The sequence below is a fragment of the Alternaria arbusti genome, assembly GCF_024043155.1.
Source record: "Alternaria arbusti strain BMP 1465 chromosome Unknown scaffold_11, whole genome shotgun sequence".
Lineage (NCBI taxonomy): Eukaryota > Fungi > Ascomycota > Dothideomycetes > Pleosporales > Pleosporaceae > Alternaria > Alternaria arbusti.
The window spans coordinates 511355-537432 of NW_026249951.1; the positions used below are offsets into that span (position 1 = coordinate 511355).

The following is a 26078-nucleotide window of genomic DNA, read 5'->3' on the forward strand; positions in this document are numbered from 1 at the left end:
CACTTTTCAAACAGCCAGCGCGTGTGAACATTGTCTTGCTGAATTCCTCCGCTGCATTACCTCGGTTCATTTTGTTGTGGTGTGACGTTGCTTATTCGTCAATATGATCCCGGCATGTGTAGTTCCACTTCCATAGCTACGCGGAACAGCATGGACTTCATCAGGTACCGAGAGTTGCTGACAGCTATACGGCATTGGGCGCTCCTTGGAAAATTGGTTTTGTTATTTCTCGATTATCTGGGGGCCTCATTGCGCTCAACTGGCCGCAACAGTGAGGGTTTCAAAAATCTACAGGATGCTATCGTGCATCGCTATCTGCCAAACGCCAATGATGCCATTCATCAGATGCCCAATGCCCCCTGGCTGTATATTGCCATGCTTTTTTGTGTCTGCTCGATCGGTCCGGAGTCGCTTATTTGCCCTTGGGGTTGTTGTATTGTATCTCGTTGAATTTGCTCGGCCAAACAGGCTATCGCATGTTAGCACAGTCCTTGGGCATCGAAATCAGTGTGCCACATACCTCACTCTGCTGGTCGCTGATGTTCTTCTTGAAGTGCTCGGAGTCTGGGCCCTTGCTCGGGCCGTCGTGCCTTCCTTCGTTTGCGGACGCAGAGCCTACAAGCTTGATGTCAGCAAACTCCGTTCTATATACTTCCAGGGTTTTAAGTCTGGGGAGCTCATTATACCCGTACCGCGCTGGGTTCCTCCAGCAGGTGTGTGCGTGGGGTGGCCTCCGCCAGCTGAGAAGCGATCCTCGATGTTCTGGACGCCCTGTGTCTTGTACGGGTTGGGGAACCAGTATTGGCGCATGAAGAGGTAGTAGCCGAAGCCGACGGCGCCGCCAGCCATGAAAATTTTAGGGACAGAGAGAGGCGACATGATTGCTGTTGGTCCTGCTGTCTCCCTTCAATTGACGAGGTGGGAGTGGGAGAAGGTGAGGGTGGAGGTTTAGAGCGACAGAGATGAAGTGGAAGGTGCTGTGTGTCGTGCTGGGTGGTGTGACGCACGAAGTAGGGACAGTCAATGGAAACCTTGGTATGTGGAGAAGAAGCAAGTAGTGCAGCGAGTCTAGAGATCTAGGCGTTGTTTTCCCTCCAAAGCCAGGTACCCAATAGCATACGGCGGAGAAGCGTCACTTTGTCGTCGCGATGATCGCGTCATGGCCTTGTGCTTTAGGCAAAGCTCCCGCGGTCGTCGCACAGACCAAAGATCCACTCCGCCAGGCACGATGCAGCTAGCGCGCATGAGGCTGGAGCCCATGCTGACGTAACGCAACGGCGGCTGAAGAGTGGCTTGTAAATTAGCTAGCGTGTTTCGTGCCATCGCCTTGGGGAAGTGGACACGCTATCGCGACATCTGCAACCCCTTGCGCCCACACGACCGGAGATAGCTGTGAAGAGAGGGACCAATTGGGGGTGTCTTTTGCATCGAGGAGCTTCATGATCATACGGCAGAGAACAGGCTGGGACACAGCAACCGCCACGGAACCGAGCGCGCATTCGAGAAATGGACGGTGATCCCGCCGTCGAGCCAGAAATCGATGGCTTCAGTCGCGTGCTGCCCCTGCCGTATCGCGTCGCTCTTATAATAGTTCTGGGTATGCGAATGCTCAGGCCGTCTGCTCTCAACCACCTTACTAACTGCCGCACAGGCATCTGGGCCTGGGGTCTAAACCTCCACTACCTCACCCTCATAAAGATAGACGTCCCGAGTCTGATCCGCTACCCGGGCCGTACCTCACCCCGCCATATCCCGCACCACCTCTCCTGCTACCGCATCGCAACCTTCCTCTCCATCCCGCTTGCCCTCTCGCTGCTCCTGTTCTGGACCCTTACGCACGGCAGCCCTACAGATATTGCCGCTTGGGAAATTCTGCCAAACCTCTACCTCTTGGTACTGGTCATTGGCTTTGTCATACCGCTGCCATTTGTTAGTCGCAATGGACGGACTCGTACATTGGCGACGCTGAAACGCATATCGATCGGCGGCATCGCAGAAGCACAAGACGGAAAGTTTGGAGACATTCTGCTAGCCGATGCGTTGACGAGTTATGCGAAGGTGCTCGGCGATCTATTCGTCTCACTGTGCATGTTCTTCTCGTCGTCGCACAGCTCAACAGGGCCTCCAAACAGGAGTTGCGGCGGCGTGTTCTGGGTTCCCTTCATCATCGCTATACCCTCGATGATACGTCTACGGCAGTGTATCACAGAATACTATCGTGTTCAGAAGGCGAACAAGCAAACCGGGCAGATTAGTCCAGCGACAGGATGGGGTGGCCAGCATTTGGCCAACGCACTGAAATACTCGACCGCATTTCCTGTCATCATACTGAGTGCTCTGCAACGCTCGCCTGATCCATCCCGCTTTGGTGTTTCGGAAGCGACGTTGTTCCGTATGTGGCTCGTCGCAGTGGTGGTAAACTCTGGCTACTCTTTCTACTGGGACGTAGCCAAGGATTGGGATCTTACCCTCTTCTCTAATGCCCGTACTCGCGATAGCTCAGAATACCCACGGGGTCTAAGACGGCATCGCTGGTTCCATGCCAAAGAATTCTACTATGCAGCCATTGCAGTGGACGCAATGCTGAGGTGTACATGGAGTCTGAAACTCAGTGTGCATCTGGATCATTTCAACGATTTGGAAGGAGGCATCTTTACAATGGAAGTTCTCGAGGTGTTGCGAAGATGGATATGGATCTTCTTCCGTGTAGAGACAGAGTGGGTGAGGAATCACAGGGGCCCGGCGCCTGATGACATATTACTAGGCGATGTTGGGGTTGGAAATAAGTACGACGATAGCGATTAGGCTTCGTTGTTCATCAAATATCTAGATCGTCTGCAAGCATGGAATGCACCTCTATCTTCCCTTCAAGATTTCATGGATTCCCGTGATGCGCTCAACATACCCGCTGTGTTGTGATGCATACATAGCTCGCCCTCGAGCTGTAGGTAAGGAAGGACCTGGCTTGGAGGTGGTAGGCGGGACATAAGTCTTATCGGGTACCATGATTTCTTCCCACCCACCTCACTTCTTTGGGAATCCAATGCACGATGATGTAGGCAGCAGCCAAAGCGATTTGCGAGTTACGCGGCTGTGGAACATTGATGACCTTTTGAGGCTTTTCATTATCAAGTTCAGACTATTAGATGATAGGCCAGACTTCGGAATGCAGCATCTACCCCCTACGCGACTGGCTGGCAGTCGTCCTTCATGCTTACATCGCGCTAGTGGACGCAGCACGAAATGCATTCCTTCTTGGGACTAGTACGGCAGTCAGCTTCCAGTCATCTATATGTTGCCGGCAGCCCTATACACCACTCAACCACTTTCATCTACTTGGTAAAGCGAGACTTGTCAATTAGATTGAAGCTAGACTTTCTTTCTTTTAGTATCAATTGAGGCTCAACAGGCCTACAGGTTGGCAAACCGTTCACGCTGCAGAGAATCTGATGGTGTTCCGCGGCAAACCATCCAAGTTTTGCGAAAGATGTAGAGAGAGAAGACTACGAGTATGCCTCGAATCCAAAGTTGGGATTCCTTACTGACACATCCAGTGTGATCTGCAACGGCCAAGTTGCAACTCTTGCATTCGAGTGGGAGCAGCATGCACCGGCTATCGCGACACGATCAACATTCGGATTAGCGACGAGACCGACTTTGTACGAACTAAGGCTATGGCAAAGACAAGGTCACCACTGAAGCAACGATGTGTTGGCGACTTCAAAGTCAAGCTTAAGGTCCGACATCTACCCCAAGACCTTTTGACCCTAGGTCAGGACATGTTCTTCACGTACTACGTCTCCGATTTCAGTCGGACATGGGACTTCCTATACAACTATCTAGACCCAAGATCCACACCCAAATATCTTACTTTGAGCATCGAAGCGGTCAGTCTCGCCTTCTTGTCCCATCAGGTTTCCTCTGAGACTGCAAAAGATCTAGGACGCAGAAAGTACTGTCAAGCACTACGGGAGATCAACATTGCCCTGCAAGATCCCACGACAGCAAAAGCGACATCGACTTTCGAAGGCGCGTTGCTGCTGGATCTCTTTGAGAAGATCATGAAGTCAGCCTTGGAGATCAACACATCAGGACACGCCCATATCGAGGGCGCTCTCACATTGGTTAAACTGCGAGGTGTAGATTCTTTCAAGGAAGGCACTGAGCTACGGGCATTGATGGGACTTTCCCTGAACGCGACGATATGCTCATTGAGTACCGGGCGAGTGGTGGATCCTTCCATACGAAAAATACGAGTACACGCAGCACAATTCGTCAACACTGACTATCCGAAGTGGAAGCTCAGCGGACTGATGCTTGACATAACCGATCTAGCCGCAGAGATGCGCAAGGGCTTTATGACGGCGGAAGAAAGGATAACGAAGAGCGAGTACTTTGATCGAAAGCTCGAGATTGTTGCATTTGAAGCGAGCCCGGCTTGGACGTATGAACGCAAAAGCTTATCTGATCCCGATGGAGCAAGACTGGTACCCGCAGGATTCCCAAGGGTGTATGACGTCTACCCCGATCGCATGATCACCCAGATGTGGAACGTGCTTCGCATAGCCCGAATACTTCTCTGCGAGGAGATCATCCAGTCCTGTTCCGAGAGCTGTGATCCTGAAGTTGCCGCTCAGTGTGATCGAGCAAATACTGCCATCTTGACCCTCGTCCAGGAGATCGTCGCATCGGTTCCTCAGATGACGGACTGCGACCTAGTCGCAAAGGATAAGCTGCCTATTGGAAGCACGGGTAAACAACATGCACACAGCATACCACACATCCTCGATGTATACATACTGATTTTCAGCCTCTACGTTGTTGCTTGGTCAAGAAGCTGTCCACAATCTGCAGTCGATTGGAGTCTGAAGCACCTGCAGCACATTGCCGATCACTTTGCTATAAAAGAGGCTGCCGTCATTCTGAATATCTTGAGAAAGCAAAAGAGGGAGGATCGTATTGATCCATGGTATGTATGCATTTCATTCATTCGTTCCCAACACGGCGAGAGCAAACATCTGCGTTTGCACAAAAAGGTCTGGTCTGCATACCCAAGAGATATTAGTCGGGGTTCACGACGATGGAAGGCCGTGCTAAACACCCTGAAGGAGCGTCTTTCAGATCCACGAGACGACTTTTTTACTGAAAAGAACGCCTGTGATATCGGAGCCTTTAGATTTGCCGACATGGGCGAAAGTAAGGACCTGATCCATCAAACACATCCAAGGCTCGTTCCAACTTCCTTGTAGTGCCCACAAAGATACTCTTCACACATGTGTTTCTCCTAACTAAATTACAAACGTACACGGAAACCCCTGAGTTAAAGAACTTCTCATGCACATGTACTAATTCTTTCCTCAGGGATAGAGTCTTCGGTCAGTTATCCAACGCACCCAAAGATATATGGATGCAGTCCGCATACAGTCAGGGTCACGATATGGACACCGCATCTTCCGAGTAAGCTTCCCCGGTCTCTTTGCCCCCATCTCAAGGGTCTGATACGTGCAATAGCCGTCACGTCATGTCTCAATCACCCCTAGGCGCTGCCAGGCCATCTCCTTTGGTCGCTGGTTTACCTCCCGGGTTTCATGTCGGATCGTAACACAATGAAGACTAATATACATGCACTGCTTAGACATGAAGCGTATGGGCACCCAGACAATGCTCCAAAGAGGCCTTTCTTGTAAGTCTGCCTGCCACTCCCATGATCATAGCGAGCATACCCACTACCAGCGCGATACAAATCTCTGACCTGCCACCTCATAGCCCCCATCATACCTTCGGACCCCGGGACCCGCGCCTATGCTACCAAGCCGCCGGTTTCGCAACAGGGCCGTGGAGCAGTCTCCTGGAGGAACCTTGAGATGTTGCGTTGCGCACGTCATTTCGTTGGGTAGCTAGCTGGGATGACTGTTCGAATGGGGTATCAAGAGAAAAGACCATGTATAACCTCACTCAAGATCTAACATGGGCAGTGGATATATGATCAATCTTCTCATTCTGTTCCCTTGCGAACTGATTATAGCTACCGGTGTCGATAATACGGCACAAAAGCCGACACACAAACACACACATACCATGAGTTTTCTACCACTCTTCCGTCGACGCCTCTTCTTCGTAGAGATGTTAAAATAGTACAAATGGTGATTTTGAGCGTAGTGAAAAAAGATAAAGCGACAAAAACACCAGATACAATGCCAAAGATGTGACCCGACTGACTCAAACCCATCGATAAAGTCAAGGGCAAGTGCCGCCCACCCACCCTTCGCCCATTCTTTTAGTCGGATAAGAAAAATGATACATTCGCGCCCTTTCTCTCAAAGGAAGAAAGGGGTGCCAGGAAGATGGTGATAATATGTAGCCACTGAAAAACGCCATGCAATGCAAGATTTCCCTCTTCTTCCAGTCCCGAATCCAAGATGAAGCCTAGCTTCATGTGCATATGGGGATGAGCCGCCTTTTTTTCGCTCCCTGCCAAGTGTAGGTGTTGAAACAAAAGAAGCAGCGATGTAGCGCTGCAAAAGTGTGATGTTGAAGGAAAGCCGGCGCAAAGATAATGTACCAAGGGAGCCGAAGCAGAGCTGAAGCCATGCGAAGCTGACTAGTTGAGGAAGCCCTTGCAGCCGATAGAACCACAGAGACAGGGAATACGGTCCGTTGCGTCCATTTCACGCTCGAATTTGTAGTCGTACGTGAGTTCCTCATCTGGAAACATTGTTAGTAGATGTTCCATGGCATGAATTGTCCGGAAAAAGGAACTGTGCTTACCAGAGTTGATATCCCGCAGCGCGTAGATGACGATACGCTTCGTGTTGTCGACGCGAATAATCTTGGCCGTGCAGTTTGGCGTGCAAGAATGATTGATGAATCTTGCAATACCTCCCATCTTGGTTGCGTCGATGACCGTGTCTTCGTCAATGCGGAATAGGTAACTCGATCCGACACCTTGCATGTCGTACTTGGCTTCCCTGAGATCGGCAACGCGTTGTCGAACCTTTTCACCCACGTACTCGATAATCATGTCGTTGACGGCGATGGGCTCTTGGGCGTAAAGACCCCAGTTATGGATGGCGGAACGGTCGAACTTGACTAGCTTCTTGCGCTTTTTCAGCTGGTTGAAACGGAGGGCATCGCCTTCTGCCCCGGACATGTTCTTGGATATGTTGATATCGTTGACCATGCGACGGTTGTTGGCGCGGTTGGCACGCGAGTTGGCGGTGGATGTCTTATTGGAGCTGGTCTGGAACTTGAAGCCTTCAACAGAGACGACGCTTCGCTCTTCTTGCTTGGCGCGCCGCTGGCGCTCTTCGCGCTCTTTCTGGACGCGGATACGATGAGGGAGGTATTTTGACTTTTCAGACTCGCGAATCTTCTTGACACCCTCCGTACGAGCCGAGCCAGTCGTGTTGGGAACGTAGTACCCTTCGATCTTGGTTTCCGTACGCGAGACACCCTCCTCGCCGTTGCGGTTGAGATGCTTGATAGACTTTTGTTTCCATGCCCAGGATTGTGCATCGCCAATCTTGGCTGCACTGATGGACTCCATGGCAGCCTTGAGGTGACGGAGATCTTCGTCGTCTTTGAGCATGTGTTGCCAACCGTCAATGTCCATTACAACACTGAGGTCATCCTCAACAGTCTTACGAGGCTCAACAGAGGACACGCCCCAGAACACAGAAGAGGCCCGCTCGTCGTCTTCCGGCGTCGACTCCTCAACCACGACCTCTTCGATGACCTCCTTGACTTCTTTCGCTTCAGCAATCTCCTCTTCCGCAGGCGTCTCGATCTCCGTGACCTCGACCTTAGCAGCCTTGGCCTCCTCTTCGAGCTGCTTCTTGGTCTTCTTCTTGGGCTTGGTGGCAGCTTTCTTCTTGAGTGTCGTGAGCGTCTCTGGCAGTTCAGTAGTCTCGATGGGCTTGAGTGCTTCGTCGTCATGGGTGATGACGACTTCAGGTTCAAGTTTGTCAATCGGGCTTGCTTCCACCCCAAAGATTGCATCAGCCTCTTGCTCAATTTTCCGTAACCTCCTGAACCCTTTGAGTGCTTTGTCTGCCTTCTTCCAAATAGGCGACGAACGAGGAAGAATTGCGAGTACTTGTTCCAGCTCTTTTTCGGCCATGTTCTCTGGATCCTTATGAATGCAATGGGCAAGCAAACTCCTGGCATGCGAGTCGTCCATCTCCTCGTCACTGTCTTCGCCCCAGCCCGTTTCGATACGGCGCCGTTTAGCGCGGTGGGCTCTCGATGACTCTTCCACCTCCTCTTCAACGTCGGTGGAAGGAGCACGGCTGATGGGTCGGCTCTCTTGCTCCTCAGTACCGCGAGTGAGCTGGCTGCGACTCTCATCGTCCGACTCCTCCGGCTCGAACATCTCAATCATCTGGCGATGCAGCCCACGGGCAACACGGGGTTTAGGCGCAGATGCCTTCCTTCGTTCGTCCGCAAATGCATTGACAACCTTCGGAGGTTTCTTACCACGCCTGGTACTGGGATCAAATACACCCAGCGACCTGCGTGCGTTGCGGCCACCAAAACCACCATTGCGGCCCTTTGGTGTACCAGCTCCAAAGGCGTCGAATCCTGGGGCGAGAAGTGCGGGTGGTCGAACAACCTCTTCCTTCGTAGGCGGAGCCGGAACATTGAACTTGCGACGCTTTTCCACATGAAGATCCGGTTCCAGGAGTTCCAGTATAGTGGGCGCGGCCAATTTCGTCTTAATGTCACCAAGAAGCTTCTCTTGGAGCTCCTGTTTGAGCACGTCCAAAGCGGCTCGTACAGGATCCAGCGAGTCTGCCCGCTGCTTCTTTTCCCACTCAAGATCTTCCGCCTCTTCATGTTCTATCCGCTCTTCGATGGCCTTCCGCTTCTTGTCGGCTACCACGCGCTCTGGGCTGGGACTCCGCTCATAGTTCGGGTCGCCGTATTGGTTGCACTCCATGTTCATAACGTAGGTGAATAGAGCCTGCATGTGACATTCCTTGTAACATCGAACGGCCTCGTCTTCACCACGCTTCGACTCTTCGAAAGTCACATAGTAACCCGTCTGGTCGCATCGCACCGAAGCCCACCGAAAGTTCTTTAACCGCTTCTTGAGATGTTCGACGGTTGTGCTGAGGACGGGTACGTATGCGTGTGCGATGAAGATATAAGGCTTCCGTTTCAGCGTAGGCTTGACCGGTTCGCGTTCGATCAGGAAGGAGAGTGCGGCTTTCCTTGTCAAGGGTTCTCGGGGGATCGGGATTGGCGGACGCGCGCCCTTGCCAGATGGGCCTTTGGGAACGTTTGCCGGCAGATCAAAGGCTCCCGGTGTAGCTGGTGCCGCAACGCTCGTAGTCTTCGCTGCGAGCTTGGCACGCTGTTTCTCCTCCTCTTTCCGGGTCTGCTGCACCGCCATATCCATGAGTTTCTGGCATCTCCGGCCCTCGCGATCAGATTTCACCCTGATCGTGTGCTGCGCAATGCGCTGATTTGTGCCTTCGCGCTCAGCTCGCTTTGCTGAGGTGGTTGCTTTGATGCCAGGTACTCCGCGCGTTGGTGGGGTGTCGCGAAACTTGACCAGACATATCCCAAGTGGGCTGCCGTTATCGGGATGTACTTGGTTGCGGAGCGTCTCTACTTGGCCATAAGTGGAGAAGAAACCACGCAACTGCGCATCTGGTGTCAAGGGATCGAAGCCCGTCACAACGACTTGGGTTGCAGGCCCTGGTCCGCATGATATGCGTTGATCAAAAGAGTAGGGCTTAGCGACGTATGGCGCTACTCGGAGCTTTGATTTGGGAGCGCCCGTGAAGGATGTCTTGATGACATAGTTGCCAGTGGTGTAGCCGGCAATGGCCAGGCGTGGGTCGGGAGGAGGAGATGGGTCGCCCTGTAACACAAGTTAAGTTAGCCTTAGCGTCACAGGGCGACCACATCTATGTATGTATTTGTAACCTTCACGTACCTTGTCCAGTATTGTGGTGTATTTCGCCGTTCCCCTTCCTCGCGCCTTTTTATCGAGTTTGGGGTCAAGCTGTGCGTCGTAGGTGGAGCGTTGTCCCAGCACGCCGTCGGCTGGGAAGACGGAGATGCGCGTCTCGGGCGGCGTGTTTATGGGGGTGATGGTATCGGCGACATTGTTGGGCGCGCTCGATGGCGCCGCGTGTGTAGAGGACGAGGTTGTGTGCATCGTCTCATGCGAGAGCTTGGAAGAGCGCGGACTGGGCAGCTTGCCCGGCGGAGACGAGTCTGAGCTGGTCAAGGGTGTGAGGGCGTGGAGAGAAATATTTTGACCAGAACGCGACATGGTGGAAGGCGCGGAGAAAGTGGACGAGGCGGGCGTAGGAGCAGAGGCGTCCGAGTCAACGTCGTCTAGCAGCTCGCTAGGGCGCTGCGCATCGTTGGGTGAATCCGACTTGTTCCTGCGCGTGCTCCTGCGCGTTTCACCCGCTGCCGGTGTCGCTGTGGCCGCCGAAGCTGCGTGCGAGGGGGCAGACGAGCCGGGGCGACGAGAGGCTTCCCGCCGCAGAGACCTGTCTTCTCGTTCGCCGCGTCTCGTGCCTGACATGGACTTGATGTCGAAGCCCAGTCTCTGATGGCTGCGCTGCAAAAGCGCACCACACTATCGATCGACCTTGTGTTAGCACGTGTATGCTGCCGCCATCACTGTATAGCCGGGTGTGATAGAAGAGGCGTGGGTAGAGGCGCCGCGCGCTGCTGTACTCGATGCAGCTGCAGGCCAGGAACGGGATATCGACTACGCGCACCACGCGGTGAGGACGTGTCGGGGCGCCCGGGGACAGGCGGCGGGGGCAAGGGAGAAAGACAGGGAGGAAAGATGAGCCGGGCGATGGGGTCGACAGCGCTCTGCTCGCACAGATGGGGCTGGTGGTGAGTAAGAGCCGTCGTCCAGGGAATCTGAGGTTCCAAGGCGAGGCACTGCGCCTGGACTAGCGTCTTCCAAGGCCCTGGCGGGAAAAGGAGAGTGCTTCTCTCGTCCACCAACCATCCCTCTTGCACTCAACAATTTTGTTGCATTGCAGCGACCAGCCTTGGCCAACATGGTCGCATAATCTCCGCAATCGTCTCCTGCATGGAATTGCCGCCCCAGGACTGAATCTCGCACGCGCGCACCACCTTGTCAAGCCGCATCCCTCCAGCCTAAGCGTCATCGCGATCGCCTTGCGTACACTATGCATTTACGCTAGCCCACTGCAGTCGCACGAGGACATGGCCAGCGCAGCACAGCACCCTTGAATACTGGAACTGCGTTTGGAAAGCACGTGGGACGATAGAGGACCATGTAGCACGTGAGCACGTATTGTAGTACCAAAGCTGCAGATGACGAGTGGGCGAATTGAATGGGACAATGGAAGCACCATTACTCGCTCCACGCTCCGTCAGGCAGAAGTCGACACGCTGCTTCTCAGATGCGGCATCCCGCGAGTGGTGGAAGGACCACGCGCTTGTACGAGCACTGGTGTATCATAGCTGCGTGATTCCATTTTGGACACGCATGCCTTCTATGAGCATCCATGGATATGCAAACCAGAGCCTAGTAGTGGCCCAGTCACTTGGATCTTTGTGTCCCCGTATCCTCACACCACGTCCTAGTCCACAAACTTGCCCTCAACCCAGCCCCGTCTCTTGACACCCAACTCCACCGCGGCACTCCCCCAGTCCTCGCCATGATTGTGTCCGCTCTTGCCATCCGCGCCACCAATCCCCGCCCTCATGAGTCCCTGTTCATCGCTCAACAGCGTCAACAGGCCAAAGATGACGGGCACGTTGTTGTCGAGCTGTAAGCGCATGAGTCCATGGCTCACCGCCTCCGAGATGTACTCGAAGTGCATCGTCTCTCCCTTGATCAACACGCCAATCGCGATTATCGCGTCAAAGGGCGAGTTGGACGTCTTGGATTGCGACGCTCCAGTGAGGGCTGTGAGGTCCGAGGTGGAGCCGAGGAGGTCTGCCGCTGCGCCTACGACGCCTGTGGACGAGGATTGGATTTGTGAGGCCGAGTATAGTCTGTGGAAGTGCCTGTTAGCTTTGTGCCCGGATTACAAGGTCATATGAGGAGACATACTGCTTGACGGCGTACGGCAGCTCGTAGCTCCCAGGCACGCTCTGCACGACTATATTCTCCTCCTTGACTCCCGCTTCCTTGAGCTTCCTCTTGGTTCCCTCGAGCAGCGCATCGATGATCTTGGTGTTCCAGCGTGCGTGGATGATGCCAATGCGGAGTGCGGAGCCTGCACAGCTTCAGTCAGTCGCACAGTTGAGGTGGTGGGGGCGGGGTTGCTCGGAGCTTGCTTGCGTACTTACCATCGTACGTCTTGGGGGCGCCGGGGCCTTTGATGGTTGCCATGTTGCCGTTGCGCGTGTGCAAGTTTGTAGGTAGATTGGGAAGGTGCGATGGAACAGTGGAGTCGCTGTGGTGAAGGTCGAGCGGGAACGGCGACTGGGTGGGCTGAAGAATGCAGGAACGAGCTGCTGAGCACACCACATTGGGAGCCGCCCCGCAACCGAAAGGCAGGGATCCCGCATCGTGCAATGGTGTCATCGCGAGCAGGGGTAAGCTTCCCTCAAACGCCTCTCGTTAATTGCAATCAATCCTCGACCTGACCCGTCAAGACAGTCACGAAATGGGACAGATGTGTTTGGAATTTTGTTCATTCAATCAGAGCATCGCATCGCTCCGTGTTCTAGATATCGTAAAAGTTTCCATGCCATACACATAAGCTACATCCAAGAGCTTTCAATCGTAAATCAAATCCAAATCACACCAGCTTCTCTATCCTAGAGAACGCCATATCCATAATACATCTACTCGACGGTAACCGACTTGGCCAGGTTACGGGGCATGTCAACGTTGACACCCTCAGCAACCGCCATCCAGTACGACATGAGTTGCAGGGGGACGACGTTGATGAGACCCTGGAGAACGTCGACGTTCTTGGGCACCTCAATCTTGTCTGTCTTGTCGGTAGGGAACTCGGGGTCGTTCTCGTTGCAGATGATGATTGGTCGTCCGCTACGGGCAATGACCTGTTGGTATGCGTTGAGCGACTTGGCGAAGATGTCGTCACGGGTAAGGATCATGACGATGGGGAGGTTCTCATCGACCAGAGCCAAGACACCGTGCTTGAGCTCGCCAGACATGACAGCCTCGCAGTGAAGGTACGAGATCTCCTTGATCTTGAGAGCACCCTCGAGCGCGGTAGCGTGCTGAGAGCCACGGCCGAGAAGCAGCAGGGACTTCTGGTTCTTGAACCTCTCGCAAAGCTTCTTGATGGGCTGGTCGAGCTTGAGCACCTCCTTGAACTGGTCCGAGATCTTGGTGAGACCCTCGATGATCTCCTCCCGCCTCTTCTGCTTGGATGCACGGTCCTCACTGAGAGAGAGCGCGAACATGACCATGCAGACGAATTGCGAGGTGTAGGCCTTGGTGGAGGCAACACCGATCTCGGGACCAGCGTTGATGTGCACACCGCAGTGGGTGAGGAGAGAGATGGAGGAACCGACGGTGTTAACGATACCGACAGTCAGGGCACCGCGCTCCAAGCAGTAGCGGAGAGCACCCAGGGAATCGGCAGTCTCACCAGACTGGGAGACAAAGACGCACGTGTCGTCACGGAAGACGGGTGCCTGACGGTCAAGGAAATCGGAGGCCAGCTCAACGGCAATGGGGATTTCAGTGAGCTCCTCAAAGATACCACGGACAGCCATGCACGAGTGGTACGAAGTACCGCAGGCAACGAAGATGATTCTCCTGCATCGCCTGATGGTAGAGAGGTATTGACGGAGACCACCAAGAGTGACGGTCTTGTTGACAGCATCGAGGCGACCACGCATGGCGTTGACGACGGACTCGGGCTGCTCGAAAATCTCCTTCTGCATGAAGTGGTCGAAACGGCCCTTCATGATCTCCTGAAGCTGGATCTCAAGAGTCTGGATGGTGCGGACGTTGGACGAGCCGTCATCCTTGTGCAGACGGTGGATGTTGAGGGAACCCTCGTGGATGTGTGCAATGTCGTCGTCCTCGAGGTACAGGACCTTCTTGGTGTGCTCGACGATGGAGGAGGGGTCGGACGAGAGGAAGAACTCGGTGGGCATCGGGACGCCGTCGTCGGACAGGAAAGCGCGCGATTGCGATCGGTGCAGGAGCGACTTGTCAGGGGGAGCGAGCAAGTTGTTGGACTTCTTCAGCGCGACGTTGTGCGAGGCGCTCTCAGCGGGGAGAGCAGCACCCTCGTCGTTGTACTCGACATCGACGAAGTCGACCTTCATCTTCTTCTGTGTTCGTACACCGATGACGAGGGGAGAACCCTTGCGGGCCGCAACGACCTCATGGGGGTAGTGAACGGACTTGAGGAGAAGACCAAAGGCACCCTGGAGCTCCTTGATGACGGCCTTGACGAGCGAGGGGAAGCTCAGGTCGGGGTGCTCGGTGTAGATGTACTTTGTGAGTTTGGCAATAGCCTCGGTGTCGGTCTCCGTCTCGAACTTGAAGCCCTTGCTCTCGAGCAGCGTCTTGAGCTCCTTGTAGTTTGTGATGATACCATTGTGGACGACGGAGAACTCCCAGTTGGGGTCGGACCTGGTGGGCGGTTAGTGCGTGCTCTGGGTGGTCCAAAGAACGTGGACGTGACATACCTGTGGGGATGGCAGTTGACACGCGATGGGGGACCGTGGGTGGCCCATCGGGTGTGGGCGATACCGGCGTGCGAGTCGAAGACCTTGTTGAGGTCGAAGTTCTGCTCCTCGACGAGCTTCTTTAGCGAGGCGACCTTGCCGACCTCCTTGACGGCGTAGACCTCATTCTTCTTGTCGCCGTCAATGGCAAGACCGGCCGAGTCGTAACCACGGTACTCTAGACGTTGCAGACCTGAGGGGACAGCGTGTTAGTGATCGCCCTCGAGCCCCACCAAACCACTTCCGACTCCGTGGAACGCGCGTCTGGGGGAGCGGCTGCGGGATTGCTTACCATTGATGAGTGTGTCGAGAATGTACTTCCTGTCCTTCTCCACAAGGTAGTTGATGTAGCCGAAGATACCGCTGCAGACACCGTCGTCAGCCCGTGTCCAGAGCCTCGCTGTAGCTGCCACAGCTTCACATAGTGGGGCGGCGGGGACTTACCACATGGCGACGAAACGAAAGTAGGGTGCTGAATATGAATGGAAGCGATTGTAAGGCAGTCGGAGTCAATTGGGCGAGTGCAAGAAAGTAGGGTGCGGGGGGAAGCAGACAGGTGTGTGAGCAGAGAAAGAGCGGTGGTGTGTTTGACTTATATCTTCCAGGGCCAAGCACTGAGCATGCCCCAGCGACGCCCTTCTCCACCCGGCCTAGCTAGCCTCGCCAATGCAGCGTATCGCACCCGTCTGTGACGCCGCTCTACCACCCTTGAATCTCGCCCTCGCAGCCCTGCGACCCTCTGCCACGCCCTCCCTCACTGTCCCCTATTTCGTCATGTCTCGCGGAATCATCCTGGTCCATCGGCTTCCGCGATGCTGCCAGCCAATAGCCCCCGCTGCTGTTCCTGACCTGATCGCCCGCTATCCATCGTTTCTCAGGGACCAAGAGGCGCAGCACCTCCAAAATAGCAACGCTAGGCCCGTTCCTCGACTATTTTCATGTCAAGATGCCAGAAATCTTCTCTTCGCAATGCTACACCGCGGCCACTATGCCACTCGCGTCCTGACGGGCGCCGCATTCGCCGCATGCGAGGCCTCAAGCTCGCCCAAAGACTGTGCTTATGGAGAGGTTTCTAATTCTGCTGCATCGTCCAATATCTTGGATCCGCTACGTCAGCGCGGGTACGGCTCCGAATTGGGAAGCCAGCGCCGTGCGTCACGACTTGACATCTCGTGTAAACTCTGTTTGGTGATCTTCTGCTGATATGGTCGACAGCTTGGAGAAAACCGATATGCCAAAACAAATCATGGCAGATGGGTGGAACCCAGTCGCTAGCTGCACCAACCGTCCCACTAACGGCGCAGGTTTACCCGCAATGTGCTCCCCACCGTGTGCAGTATTGTCTGAATCAGACGGTGAGAAGCAATATCGTCTGGCCCTGCAGGTCTGCATTTCACGCATGAGCGCCAACAACGCACACCTCACAGGAGCCAGAGAATGTCTTCAACCCGTTGTGGCCGACGCTGCCAACGAATCACGCACTGGAACCACAAACGTGGAAGATAGAGCTGAGACTTCGGGGCGTGTACGTCTGCTCAACTGCATCTGAAGTCGAACAACGGTGAGCACCTTGTAGCTACTGCGCGCTTGTTCCGCTCTGGCGAAAAGCTTAGTCTACCTTTCTGCAGGTGTGAGCTCGACTATAGGAAAGCGTGCCGACAAGAACCTTTGGCCTGCGTCCGTTGGGAACGTCTGGATGCCTTAGCAGTTCGATTGTCTTGACCGCCTCTAAATTGCCATCCATACCACAAACACGGCATCTGAAACCCCACCGTAAGTGGCGTATACGAACATCAGCCGCACATGCACGCCTTGACAACAGTCCTGCCGTTGCATTCGTGCCGACTCCTCATTCCGGTCTTTCCGCGCCCTGCATGTACTTCGTATCCTACTCGCCAAAGGTTGCACCAGTATTGTATCGTCTCGTATCGCGGCCCTGGTCAGCAGCTAAGTATCCGCTGCATCTTCGGAGAAATAAACACACCATTTGCCTCACCCCGTTTCAGATGCTGCTTGCCGTTTTAAGGACACATCACAGCATTGAACACGCCCAAGCACATATGCAACGTTTTCACACTTATGTCACAGTGCAGTTGACATTGAAAAGCAAAAAGAGAGACTAGTCAAGTTCTACAATGATTCAACTATGTGAGAGCTCGAGCCTAGCCGCTTCTACTCATCGAACATGTACGTGGACTAGACCGCGAAAAAGTGCGCCCGAACCCAAACCTGCCTAGCGTAACTTCTATGATGAGAGATAACCAAAGATGAGTGCTGATGTACATCGCTGAAATGCTACATGCAATGCAAAACGAGAAATAAGGTAATTTGCGATTGGGAACCGTCGACTACCGGCTGTCACAGTAGCCGGGAGCCTTGGGAGCACCTCCGTGGATCCAGCTCTGGACAGTGAGAGTTGTGGTATATACCATGCCAACCGCCCCGATGATGCAAAGCAGTACATCCAATACACGTGCAGTGGTTGTGCGCGCGACAGCCCGGTAATGGAGCAAGGGCTACGTATTGTTAGCAATGAGCAAGTCACAGGAAGATGTGTGCTTACAGGATAGATGAAGACCAGCGGAATGCAGGCAAAGCTTCCTACCAGACTGACAAACTTGTCCAAGTCACCCGCACCAGCCCAAGCAAGGCAAGCGCACACCAAGACCATGAAGAATCGGAAGAAGTTCTTCTTCCACTTGACGTACGGGTTGTACTTGCCTGTCCTACTGAACAACTGCTGGCTGGTAATCTCGATTGCCGGGTAGATCTGTAGTGGCGTAGATAGCAAGATAGCGAGCGAGTAGATAAACTGAACGCCGTTGACGAATCTGTTATCCTGGGGCATGTTGAGAAGTACCACAGTCTTCGTCTTGGATCCAAACGCTGCGTACGAAAGGGCTCCAGCGCTGAGGAAGATGACAGTGATGATGATCATGACACCTCCCAGGACCTTGGGAAACTTCTTCGGGTCTTTCATGCCGGTCTGGATAGGGATGATGAGACCGATGCCTTCGAATGTGAAGATGGCGGTACCGATGAAGAGCGTCCAGTCTTTGGCGTTGAAGTTGACGATGTCGGAGATACCGCCCTGGTCAACGATGGTGAAGAGATCGTAGTAGTACAGGTATACGAGACCCATGAGGATGAAGAGATCTGCCACCAATGCGAGCTTCTGAATGTTGTTGATGTTGCGGTAGAGCGACAACGGCAAGAAGATGACCATCTGCATCATGATCATGTACTTGATGTCGATGAAGGTCTTGCAGTTGGATACTGCAAGAACAAAGGCTTGCAGGTTCTCAGACACAAAGACGATGTAGGCAGATGAGAAGCCGATCTGGGATATGACAAGCGAAGAGTTGATCATGTTGCGCATCCAGTTTCCGTAGAGATGAAAGCCCATGTCACCGAACGAGTGCTCTACCACGAGCCGGGTGGAGACAAGCAAGACAAAGCAGGCATACGAGAGACCCGCGACACCAAGGAGTACCACATTGGAAAAGAGCATGCCGCCGTTAAGGAAGGCTCGGGGCAGGAACAAGACACCAGTGCCAACAAACGACTTGAGGAGCAGCATGGCTGCACCTGTGGGGCTGCCGGTGCCGGTTTTCTTCGCTTTGCGCTTTCTTCGCTTGCCAGGGGTGAGCAGTGCGCTCGACTCGCCGTACTCGCGGTCTTCGTCTTCGCTCTGCGCGCCGGAATCCAGAGCATCGGAGGAGAAGTATTCGTCCGGTCCCAACACCTCGTCGTCTTCTTCGAGAGATTCACCGGCGAAGTGGCCATATAACGTGAGGAACTCCAAGAAGTTGCTGGTAAAGACCTGCGGCGGTGGGCGCGCCTGTCGGACTGTTCCATAGCCAGACGGGCCTGGGCCGGGTGAGGGACTCCCAGCGGCTCTGCGCAAGTAGTTTCGTCTGAAGCCACCAGGCTGGCGAATGGAGTCGATGTCGAGTGCTTCGTCTTCAGGACGACGTCGCGAACCGTGGAAGCTCTTGCTGCGCTGCAACTTGCCCTGCTCTTCCGCCGCCTGCTGCTCGCTCCACCTGTAAATCTGTCGCGTGATGTCGCCGCCCTGGAGTTGCAAGCTCGAAAACTGCTCCTCGTCTTCCTCGGGCCTCGTTCCAGTTGATTGGGCATCGTCATCGCCTATTCTTCCACGATTTGACCTGCTTGGTGAGGCATAGTGGCCTACCAGATGCCGGCGCACGATCTCGGGGTCTTCATACGGCACAGGCGAGCGACCGCGGCCGTCAAAGGAACCGTAGTTGCTAGGCGGGCCACGAGGAGGCGCGTCTTGGGCGGGGGACAGTGGACGTATCGGAGGTGTGCCGAACCGTGGGGGTGAATTGCCCAGTGACTCTTTCAGCGCTGAAGAGAGGTTCGACTCGGCTGGGCCGGGCAGCGACGACTGCGGATCTGCGCGTCCAGGCAGCGGTGTCTGTATCGACGACGAGTTTGCCGTCTGGGTCTGGGAGGGTGTTGGTATTTGGCGCACGGCAGGCGTGCCGTTGGGAAGGGAAGGAACGGGTGAGCCCCGTCGCGCGATAGAGCCTGCACGAACAGACTGCGTATCGGGAGAACTTCGTCGAGAATCTCGCGACGACGGCACCGCCTGTGGGTTCGTCGATGTCGAACGCTCACCCGACATGTTGGGCTGCGTGTGTGGTGTTGTGGAGCCGCAGTGAACTCTGTGATAAGAAACGCGAGCTTCGGCTACCTGCGTCTAACGTCGCAAAGGGAATGCTGAGCGATAAAACACGCTACGGGTAGTTATATGGATGGCGTGGCCAGTGGACACATACCGCGAGGCTTCGAGATGCTACGCGTAATGTACAGCAACAAGAGGGAGACGCGCAGAATAAGCAAGGAAAGCTGAGTCGGGCTGCTTCGAGGCCTGTGCCGAGAGGTTGAGGTCATCCGTCGATTCGCCGGAGAGATGTGGCGCCCCACGCGCGGGATGACCATGTCACACCGTTGGAAGCCCTGCATCTTTCCACCGAGAAGCGAGCGCTAAGCCGCCAAGTGAAGCATAGCAGAAGACTTTACTGTTGGCGATGTAGATGCGGCGTCATCGCGCCTCGGATGTGTTGCCCTGTCGTTGCTCTCAGCTGTTCTGTCCATGTCTCGTTCCTACACCTCACCATCTAACGCTCATCGGCGCATCCCGTGCACGGCCTGACCGGAGCCGCAGTGACACCCCGTGCCACGAACATTGAACCAGGTTCCCGATGCAGAGACCATGACGAATGCGGACGACGACCAGACGACCAGGCTTACCCTGCCGCGGACACGCTCCAACTTTGCAACCCGTACAGCACGAGATGAGAGTGCACGACTGCATCGACGCTCGTTCGTACAGCATTCACCACCACCTGACGAGGAAACACCGCTTCTGCCAAGCAGTGGACGCCAGCTTCCAGCTGATGCCGATGTCTACGATGGCGCTCAAGGGACGGGGAGCAAGCAGAGAGGGATGAGCAGCTGGTTCTCGAGCATCCTCCAGACGTCACGATCCAATTTAGCGAAGGAGCCAAATAATGACGGCAAACGACACTCAGTCAGCGAAACCACCAAACCAAGGCCTGGCGCTTTCCCCAGACCCGTTGGAGGTACCGACAAACTAGGCACTTTCGCTGGAGTTTTCGTGCCGGTAACCCTCAATGTCTTGTCGATCTTGATGTTTCTCAGATTCGGCTTCCTTCTCGGTCAAGCTGGCTTGATTGGCATGATGGGTATGCTGATAGCAGCTTATGCCATCAATCTCTTAACTACCTTGAGTATTTCCGCTGTTGCCACCAATGGCACGGTTAGAGGAGGAGGCGCGTACTACTTGATCTCCCGCAGCCTGGGGCCAGAGTTCGGCGGATCGATAGGCATCGTCTACTATCTTGGCTCAGTCTTCAACACCTCGCTCAACGCTGTCGGTCTCATCGACTGTCTTATCGAGAACTTCGGTAGCCATGGAGGTGACATGGCAGAGTGGCTACCTCAAAGCTACTGGTGGCAGTTCCTCTGGGCTACCTTGGTTCTAGCCGCGTGCACACTTATCTGCCTTGCTGGAAGTGGGCTCTTCGCACGCTGCAGCAACGGCCTACTACTAGTCTTGTTGGTCGCGACTATCAGCATTCCTCTATCCGCTATGTTCAGGCCTCCGTTCGAGAACCCCAAAGAAGACATTGTTTTCACAGGCCTCAGCATGGACACGTTCCGTCAGAACTTACTACCCCACTTCACGCGAGGAGCCGCGGGAAGTGTCGATCATCACCGAGAGAACTTCCAAGATCTCTTTGGTATTCTCTTCCCAGCTACGGGAGGAATTCTGGCCGGTGCAAGCATGAGTGGCGACCTCAAGCACCCAAGTAAAGCCATCCCGAAAGGGACATTGTACGGCATAGGTCTGACCTTCATCCTTTACACACTCGTTATCTTCGCTATGGCGGCGTCAATAGCACGCGAAACTTTCTACAACAACACAAATGTCATCCAGCTGACCAACATATCCGGCGCGGTCGTGCTTGCTGGCGAGATGGCGACATCCTTATTCTCGGTACTCATGGGTGTTATTGGTTCAGCCAAGCTCCTCCAGGCTCTTTCTCGCGACAATCTTATTCCTGGACTTTCGATCTTTGGACAGGGCACGAAGAAATCTGATGAGGTAGGATGTCTACAGTTATCTTTACTATGTCTAAACTAACCACGTAGCTTCATTCGCACAGCCGATTTACGCCATCATCATCACTTTTATCATCGCTCAAATCACAATGTTTGCCGACATCAATCAGATTGCTTCATTTATCACAATGACAGTAAGTGCTCCCTATTACTCTACCATTCGTCAGTCAAACTCTACCTGTTCAAATCCTAACATTCTTTAGTATCTAATGACATTTCTCGTCACCAACTTGGCCTGTTTCTTACTCAAGATTGGTTCTGCCCCAAACTTCCGACCCTCCTTCCACTACTTCAACTGGCCCACAGCTGCTGTTGGGACGGTTGCCTGTGGAGGTACCATGTTCTTCGTCGACGGCTTCTATGCATCTGGATGTGTAGCTCTGCTCATGATTATTTTCCTACTGATTCACTATACGTAAGTTTTGACTGTACGAAGTGCATGTGAGACATATACTGACTTCGTATCTCTACTTCTGCAGCACCCCGCCTAAGCCATGGGGCGATGTGAGTCAGGGTCTCATCTATCACCAGGTGCGAAAGTACTTGCTGCGCTTGCGCCAAGAGCATGTCAAGTTCTGGAGACCCCAGATCTTACTCTTAGTCAATGATCCGCGGCGGCAGTATAAGTTGATCCAGTTCTGCAATTCGCTGAAGAAGGGAGGTCTCTTCGTACTTGGGCACGTCATTGTCTCTGATGACTTCGGGGAAGCTGTGCCAGAAGCAAGACGACAACAGCAGTCTTGGACAAAGTATATCGACTTCTCCAGGATCAAAGCGTTCGTGAACATCTCTATATCTCCTGCCGTCGAGTGGGGCGCTCGCAACCTTGTTCTGGGTGCAGGGCTAGGTGGCATGCGGCCAAACATAGTTGTCATGGGCTTCTACAACCTACCTGAGATGAGGCAAGCGCAGCCTTCCATCGGCATACCTTCGCCCCAACCATCACGCCCATCCAGCAAGGCTACGAACCATCCCATCTCTCGGAAAGCAATCCAAGCAGCAGCCAGGCGACGCGTCACAGGAAACACCCATAGCATGCTTCCCACCGACGCTATGAAACCAGAAAACGCAATTGCTATACGCAGTTATGTCACTGTTATCGAAGACCTGATTCTCCGGTTGCAAGCAAATGTCGCTATAGGCAAGGGGTTCCAGGAACTCGAGGTGCCCCCTACCAAGCCTACGGTGAAACAAAAAGCGTTCAGCTTCATTGGTCTTAATGACATTGATATCGAGGATTCGTCAAAGAAGTACATTGACCTCTGGCCGATTCAAATGTCAGCCGAGGTCGCTACTACTGGCGATGAGCCAATCCGTAAGAATGTACTGACCACGAATTTCGACACGTATACACTCATCCTGCAGCTTGGATGCATCTTACACACGGTACCGTCTTGGAAGCGCATGTACAAGTTGAGAGTCTGTGTTTTTGTGGAGTATGAGACGGACGTCGAGGAAGAGCGTAGTCGCGTTACTACATTGCTGCGTAATCTGCGCATTGAGGCTGAAGTCCACGTCTTCTGGTTGTCCTCCGGAGATTTGAGCATGTATGAAGTCATCATCAACGGAAGAGATGATGGCCACCTTGATCAGACTGGTCGTGATATCGATTACTCGCTGGAAGACGAGCGATGGTGGCAAGACATCAAACGACTTCGTCAGCCCGAGAGTTTGAGTGCGAGCCAGGAACTAGCACAGACTGTCGATATTCTTGAAGCCGTCACCAGTTGGCCTATTGCCTCGTTCCAACATGGTAGGCAAGAGACGAACCCAAAGCGCTTCTCAGCCCTGCGCAAGATGCTACGTAAAGCAAAAAGTAGAACGTCTGTTGGCAATCTTGGGGACGGGGCAAGGGCCAAAATGCAAAGCCAAAGAATACCAGTCCAGCTACTTGAAGACAGCGATAGCGACACTCAACCATCCTCAGCCGGCGGAAGGGAAGACGATGCTGATGACGAAGCAATGGCTTCTGATAGCGAGGCAGTCGTTAGTGGCAGCAACTTCGACGCATACGACTTGGATGCATCCAGTGATGAGAGTGATCAGAACGGGCAGAGAATGTCACTAAGAAGACGTAAAACGGCACCCAGCACCTCTTTCTTCACCAGGCAGCTGGATCTCCGTAAGGCCATTTGGAAAAGTTCACGGAAGGACAGTACCTCGCAGAAAGATGACCGGCCGACCACACAGTCGGTGACACCGCTCAAACCGCACCCAGACGCCGTTGCCTCTGACACAGCTATTCTTCACGCCAGAGAGCGAGCCCAGTCCCAAAGTGTAGCCAGTTCATCCTCTCAGCGCTCTGGATCCTCACGCGCCGCTGTCAAACCGCCTACAATGCGTCGGCAGTCACTGCCCAAGTTCACATCGAATCCAACTCCCCGAACAGCGATATCATCGGAAGAAACGGCCGGCCCATCGATAACATTCGTCGACACGCCCAAACCAGCAACAGCCAACAAACAAGACCCCATTGTGACATCTGGAGAGCCCTCTCAACTCGCCGCAGAAAATACACCAGCAAATTCCAGTCCCCACTCAGCCGCAGCATCATCCCACCAACCTACTGACACGGGTACCGCCTCGCCAGCTTCCGGGTTCCCTGCCCAACAAGCCATCCCTCTCTCCTTCAACGACCTACCGTGTCGCGCTCAACATCTTATCCTGAACGAGCTTATACGGAAGCATTCTGATGAAACGGCAGTTGTGTTTACTACGCTTCCTAGTCCTATTGAGGGTACTTGTGAAAGTGAGGCAGAGAGTGTCAAATACATTAGCGATTTGGAGGTCCTGTGCCAAGGCTTACCGCCGGTACTGTTGGTGCATAGTAATAGTATGACCGTCACTATGAATTTGTAGAAAGACCAGAGTTTGAAGAGAGAGGTAGAACGTAAGTTGTATAATTTAGATAAGCATCGAGACGCTAGTAGATCGCATTCCATGAAATTGATACATAGCGATGAAGTCGCAAGAACGAGGTGGTGGTATCATTAATGCTACAACTCAAAGTCTAAACTACTCGCTATCATCCTCGCTACTCGACATCTCTGCGTCTTTCTCAAGGACCTCTTCTTCCTCTTCATCTGGCTTGCCCGTCATGGAGAAAGCCTTCAGACACGTAATCCTGGTACCAGTCGAAGAGGTTCCAAGCAACTTGCCGACCTGCGCCGCTGTGAAACCCTCTGCCTTGCCCGCATCATCACTCTTCAGCTCGTCCGTGCTCAAGGACCAGAAGCGCACTGTGCCATCGCTGCTACCAGTGACGATGAGGAAATTGGTTTGTGAGAGCTGGACGATTTCAAAGTCCTTGACACGGCCTGTCATGCCTGCTGCTGGACCACCGATTTGAGCGACTAATCTGCTAGCAGGAACCTCGTCTTTGTTCTTCTCTGACGATTCAGTCGGTATCGTGGTGTTCGTGTCGAAGAGAAGAACGCGGCCATCCTCGGTTGAGACGAGTAGCGTGCCCGGATGCGACTCCGACGGCAAGTAGTGCATTTGATGGATCTTAGTCCTCGGGGTCGGTGCAATCTTTGCTTTTGGCTTGGATTCGATGTTGAAAACGACGATGCCGCGCTCGAAGCCCACGGCGAACTCCTCGCCTTCCTTGTCCCAGATGACTCGCCTTCCCTCACCGGATGCGAAGCGCCCTTCGCCTACGGCGGTGAGGATGTTGCGGTCAAAGTTGAGCACGCCGGCTTTCTTTCCTGTTACGAGGTTCCAGAGTCGCATGCACTTTTCGCCTTTGCCTACGCTCAGCATGAGCTTCATGCTAGGGTGGACGGCGAAATCATTAATTCCAGAGGGTACTTCACCGGGTCCGGCTGTGTCTCCACTGGGTCGGCCTTGGGGCTTCGGTATTGGCGCTTTGATGGTTGAGAGGGCAGTCCAGTCGCGTGTTCTCGTGATGGCGATAGTGCTGTCTTCAGCGGAGCTGAGGAGCTTACTCCTGGTTGGGAAGTAGAGGGCTGTGATGTTTGACGAGTGGTGAAGCAATGAGCCGAGTTCCTTGTTCTTGGGATTCTCAGTAATGGAGCCGCCATGGAGAGAAGGCAGCTTTGGTCTGAGTTTTGAGGCGACTGGGGGGGCGGTCGAGATGGAGTAAAGGTTGATGCGCTCATCGGTGCTGCCTGTAGCTAACGTGATTTTGGACGTCTCGTTCGAGAGCGGAGACAGGGCAAGACAGCGGATGGAGGATGAATGGGCGTTGAAAAGAAATGTGTCGGTAAAATCTACTTTTGGCCTGTCCGTCTCAGGTGTCGATGCATCATCCTGTCCGGTGAAGAGACTGCTGGGGATGGATGCCGCGAATCCATGCAGAACTCTCTCGTAGGAGCCGGTTATGACTTGCACAGTCGTGACATCTGGGACGGAATCTTCGCTTTTTGCAGTGGAATCGATCTGGAGTTTGCTCATGCTCAGGTCCATCTTCCCGTTGGCTGCACCTTCCTTGCCATTGCGGATCGCCGTTTCCTTGGTCGCCGGCTGTTTTGTGGTGGAGGCAGCAGCGCCCTTGGAGCTCTTCAGCGCCTTCGCCTTGGCGGCGCTCTCGGCGGTCTCTCTCTTTCTCTTTGCCATTGTCGATAACTCGTCGTTGTTTCGCGCAGCCGTCGCGTCTTGCGATCCAGAAGTTTTTGATGCAGACGGCAGGGCTAGGCCGGGTGGAGTAAGGCGCAGCTAGTGTCCCAAGGTTGGCCCAATGAACCAGGCTAGGCAGGGCTTATCACGGC

The 26078-nt window shown here is 54.0% G+C and overlaps 9 protein-coding genes across 9 annotated transcripts; 3 read left to right on the plus strand and 6 right to left on the minus strand.

Moving 5' to 3' along the window:
- Positions 1 to 412: 412 nt before the first annotated feature.
- On the minus strand, positions 413 to 879 carry J4E86_007803 (uncharacterized protein; the record flags this gene model as incomplete). Its single annotated transcript, XM_051448318.1, has 3 exons — positions 413 to 469; positions 521 to 615; positions 687 to 879. The coding sequence occupies 3 exons, from the start codon at positions 877 to 879 to the stop codon at positions 413 to 415; spliced, it is 345 nt and encodes a 114-aa protein (XP_051300585.1).
- A 627-nt stretch (positions 880 to 1506) lies between these two features.
- J4E86_007804 (uncharacterized protein) lies at positions 1507 to 2805 on the plus strand (the record flags this gene model as incomplete). Its single annotated transcript, XM_051448319.1, has 2 exons — positions 1507 to 1597; positions 1652 to 2805. The coding sequence occupies 2 exons, from the start codon at positions 1507 to 1509 to the stop codon at positions 2803 to 2805; spliced, it is 1245 nt and encodes a 414-aa protein (XP_051300586.1).
- An 869-nt stretch (positions 2806 to 3674) lies between these two features.
- Positions 3675 to 5461, plus strand: J4E86_007805 (uncharacterized protein; the record flags this gene model as incomplete). Its single annotated transcript, XM_051448320.1, has 2 exons — positions 3675 to 4969; positions 5362 to 5461. 2 exons carry the CDS (start codon positions 3675 to 3677, stop codon positions 5459 to 5461), a joined length of 1395 nt encoding a protein of 464 aa, XP_051300587.1.
- A 1140-nt stretch (positions 5462 to 6601) lies between these two features.
- J4E86_007806 (uncharacterized protein) lies at positions 6602 to 10546 on the minus strand (the record flags this gene model as incomplete). The annotated part of the gene is made up of 3 exons (XM_051448321.1): positions 6602 to 6705; positions 6769 to 9868; positions 9944 to 10546. The coding sequence occupies 3 exons, from the start codon at positions 10544 to 10546 to the stop codon at positions 6602 to 6604; spliced, it is 3807 nt and encodes a 1268-aa protein (XP_051300588.1).
- Positions 10547 to 11588: 1042 nt separating this feature from the next.
- J4E86_007807 (uncharacterized protein) lies at positions 11589 to 12346 on the minus strand (the record flags this gene model as incomplete). The annotated part of the gene is made up of 3 exons (XM_051448322.1): positions 11589 to 12006; positions 12065 to 12230; positions 12304 to 12346. The coding sequence occupies 3 exons, from the start codon at positions 12344 to 12346 to the stop codon at positions 11589 to 11591; spliced, it is 627 nt and encodes a 208-aa protein (XP_051300589.1).
- Positions 12347 to 12804: 458 nt separating this feature from the next.
- Positions 12805 to 15122, minus strand: GFA1 (glutamine--fructose-6-phosphate transaminase (isomerizing); the record flags this gene model as incomplete). The annotated part of the gene is made up of 4 exons (XM_051448323.1): positions 12805 to 14578; positions 14635 to 14866; positions 14966 to 15036; positions 15118 to 15122. The coding sequence occupies 4 exons, from the start codon at positions 15120 to 15122 to the stop codon at positions 12805 to 12807; spliced, it is 2082 nt and encodes a 693-aa protein (XP_051300590.1).
- A 1899-nt stretch (positions 15123 to 17021) lies between these two features.
- On the minus strand, positions 17022 to 19324 carry J4E86_007809 (uncharacterized protein; the record flags this gene model as incomplete). Its single annotated transcript, XM_051448324.1, has 2 exons — positions 17022 to 17189; positions 17237 to 19324. The coding sequence occupies 2 exons, from the start codon at positions 19322 to 19324 to the stop codon at positions 17022 to 17024; spliced, it is 2256 nt and encodes a 751-aa protein (XP_051300591.1).
- Positions 19325 to 19915: 591 nt separating this feature from the next.
- J4E86_007810 (uncharacterized protein) lies at positions 19916 to 24207 on the plus strand (the record flags this gene model as incomplete). The annotated part of the gene is made up of 4 exons (XM_051448325.1): positions 19916 to 21331; positions 21393 to 21482; positions 21552 to 21763; positions 21828 to 24207. 4 exons carry the CDS (start codon positions 19916 to 19918, stop codon positions 24205 to 24207), a joined length of 4098 nt encoding a protein of 1365 aa, XP_051300592.1.
- A 156-nt stretch (positions 24208 to 24363) lies between these two features.
- J4E86_007811 (uncharacterized protein) lies at positions 24364 to 25926 on the minus strand (the record flags this gene model as incomplete). Its single annotated transcript, XM_051448326.1, has 1 exon — positions 24364 to 25926. The coding sequence occupies one exon, from the start codon at positions 25924 to 25926 to the stop codon at positions 24364 to 24366; it is 1563 nt and encodes a 520-aa protein (XP_051300593.1).
- Positions 25927 to 26078: the final 152 nt, after the last annotated feature.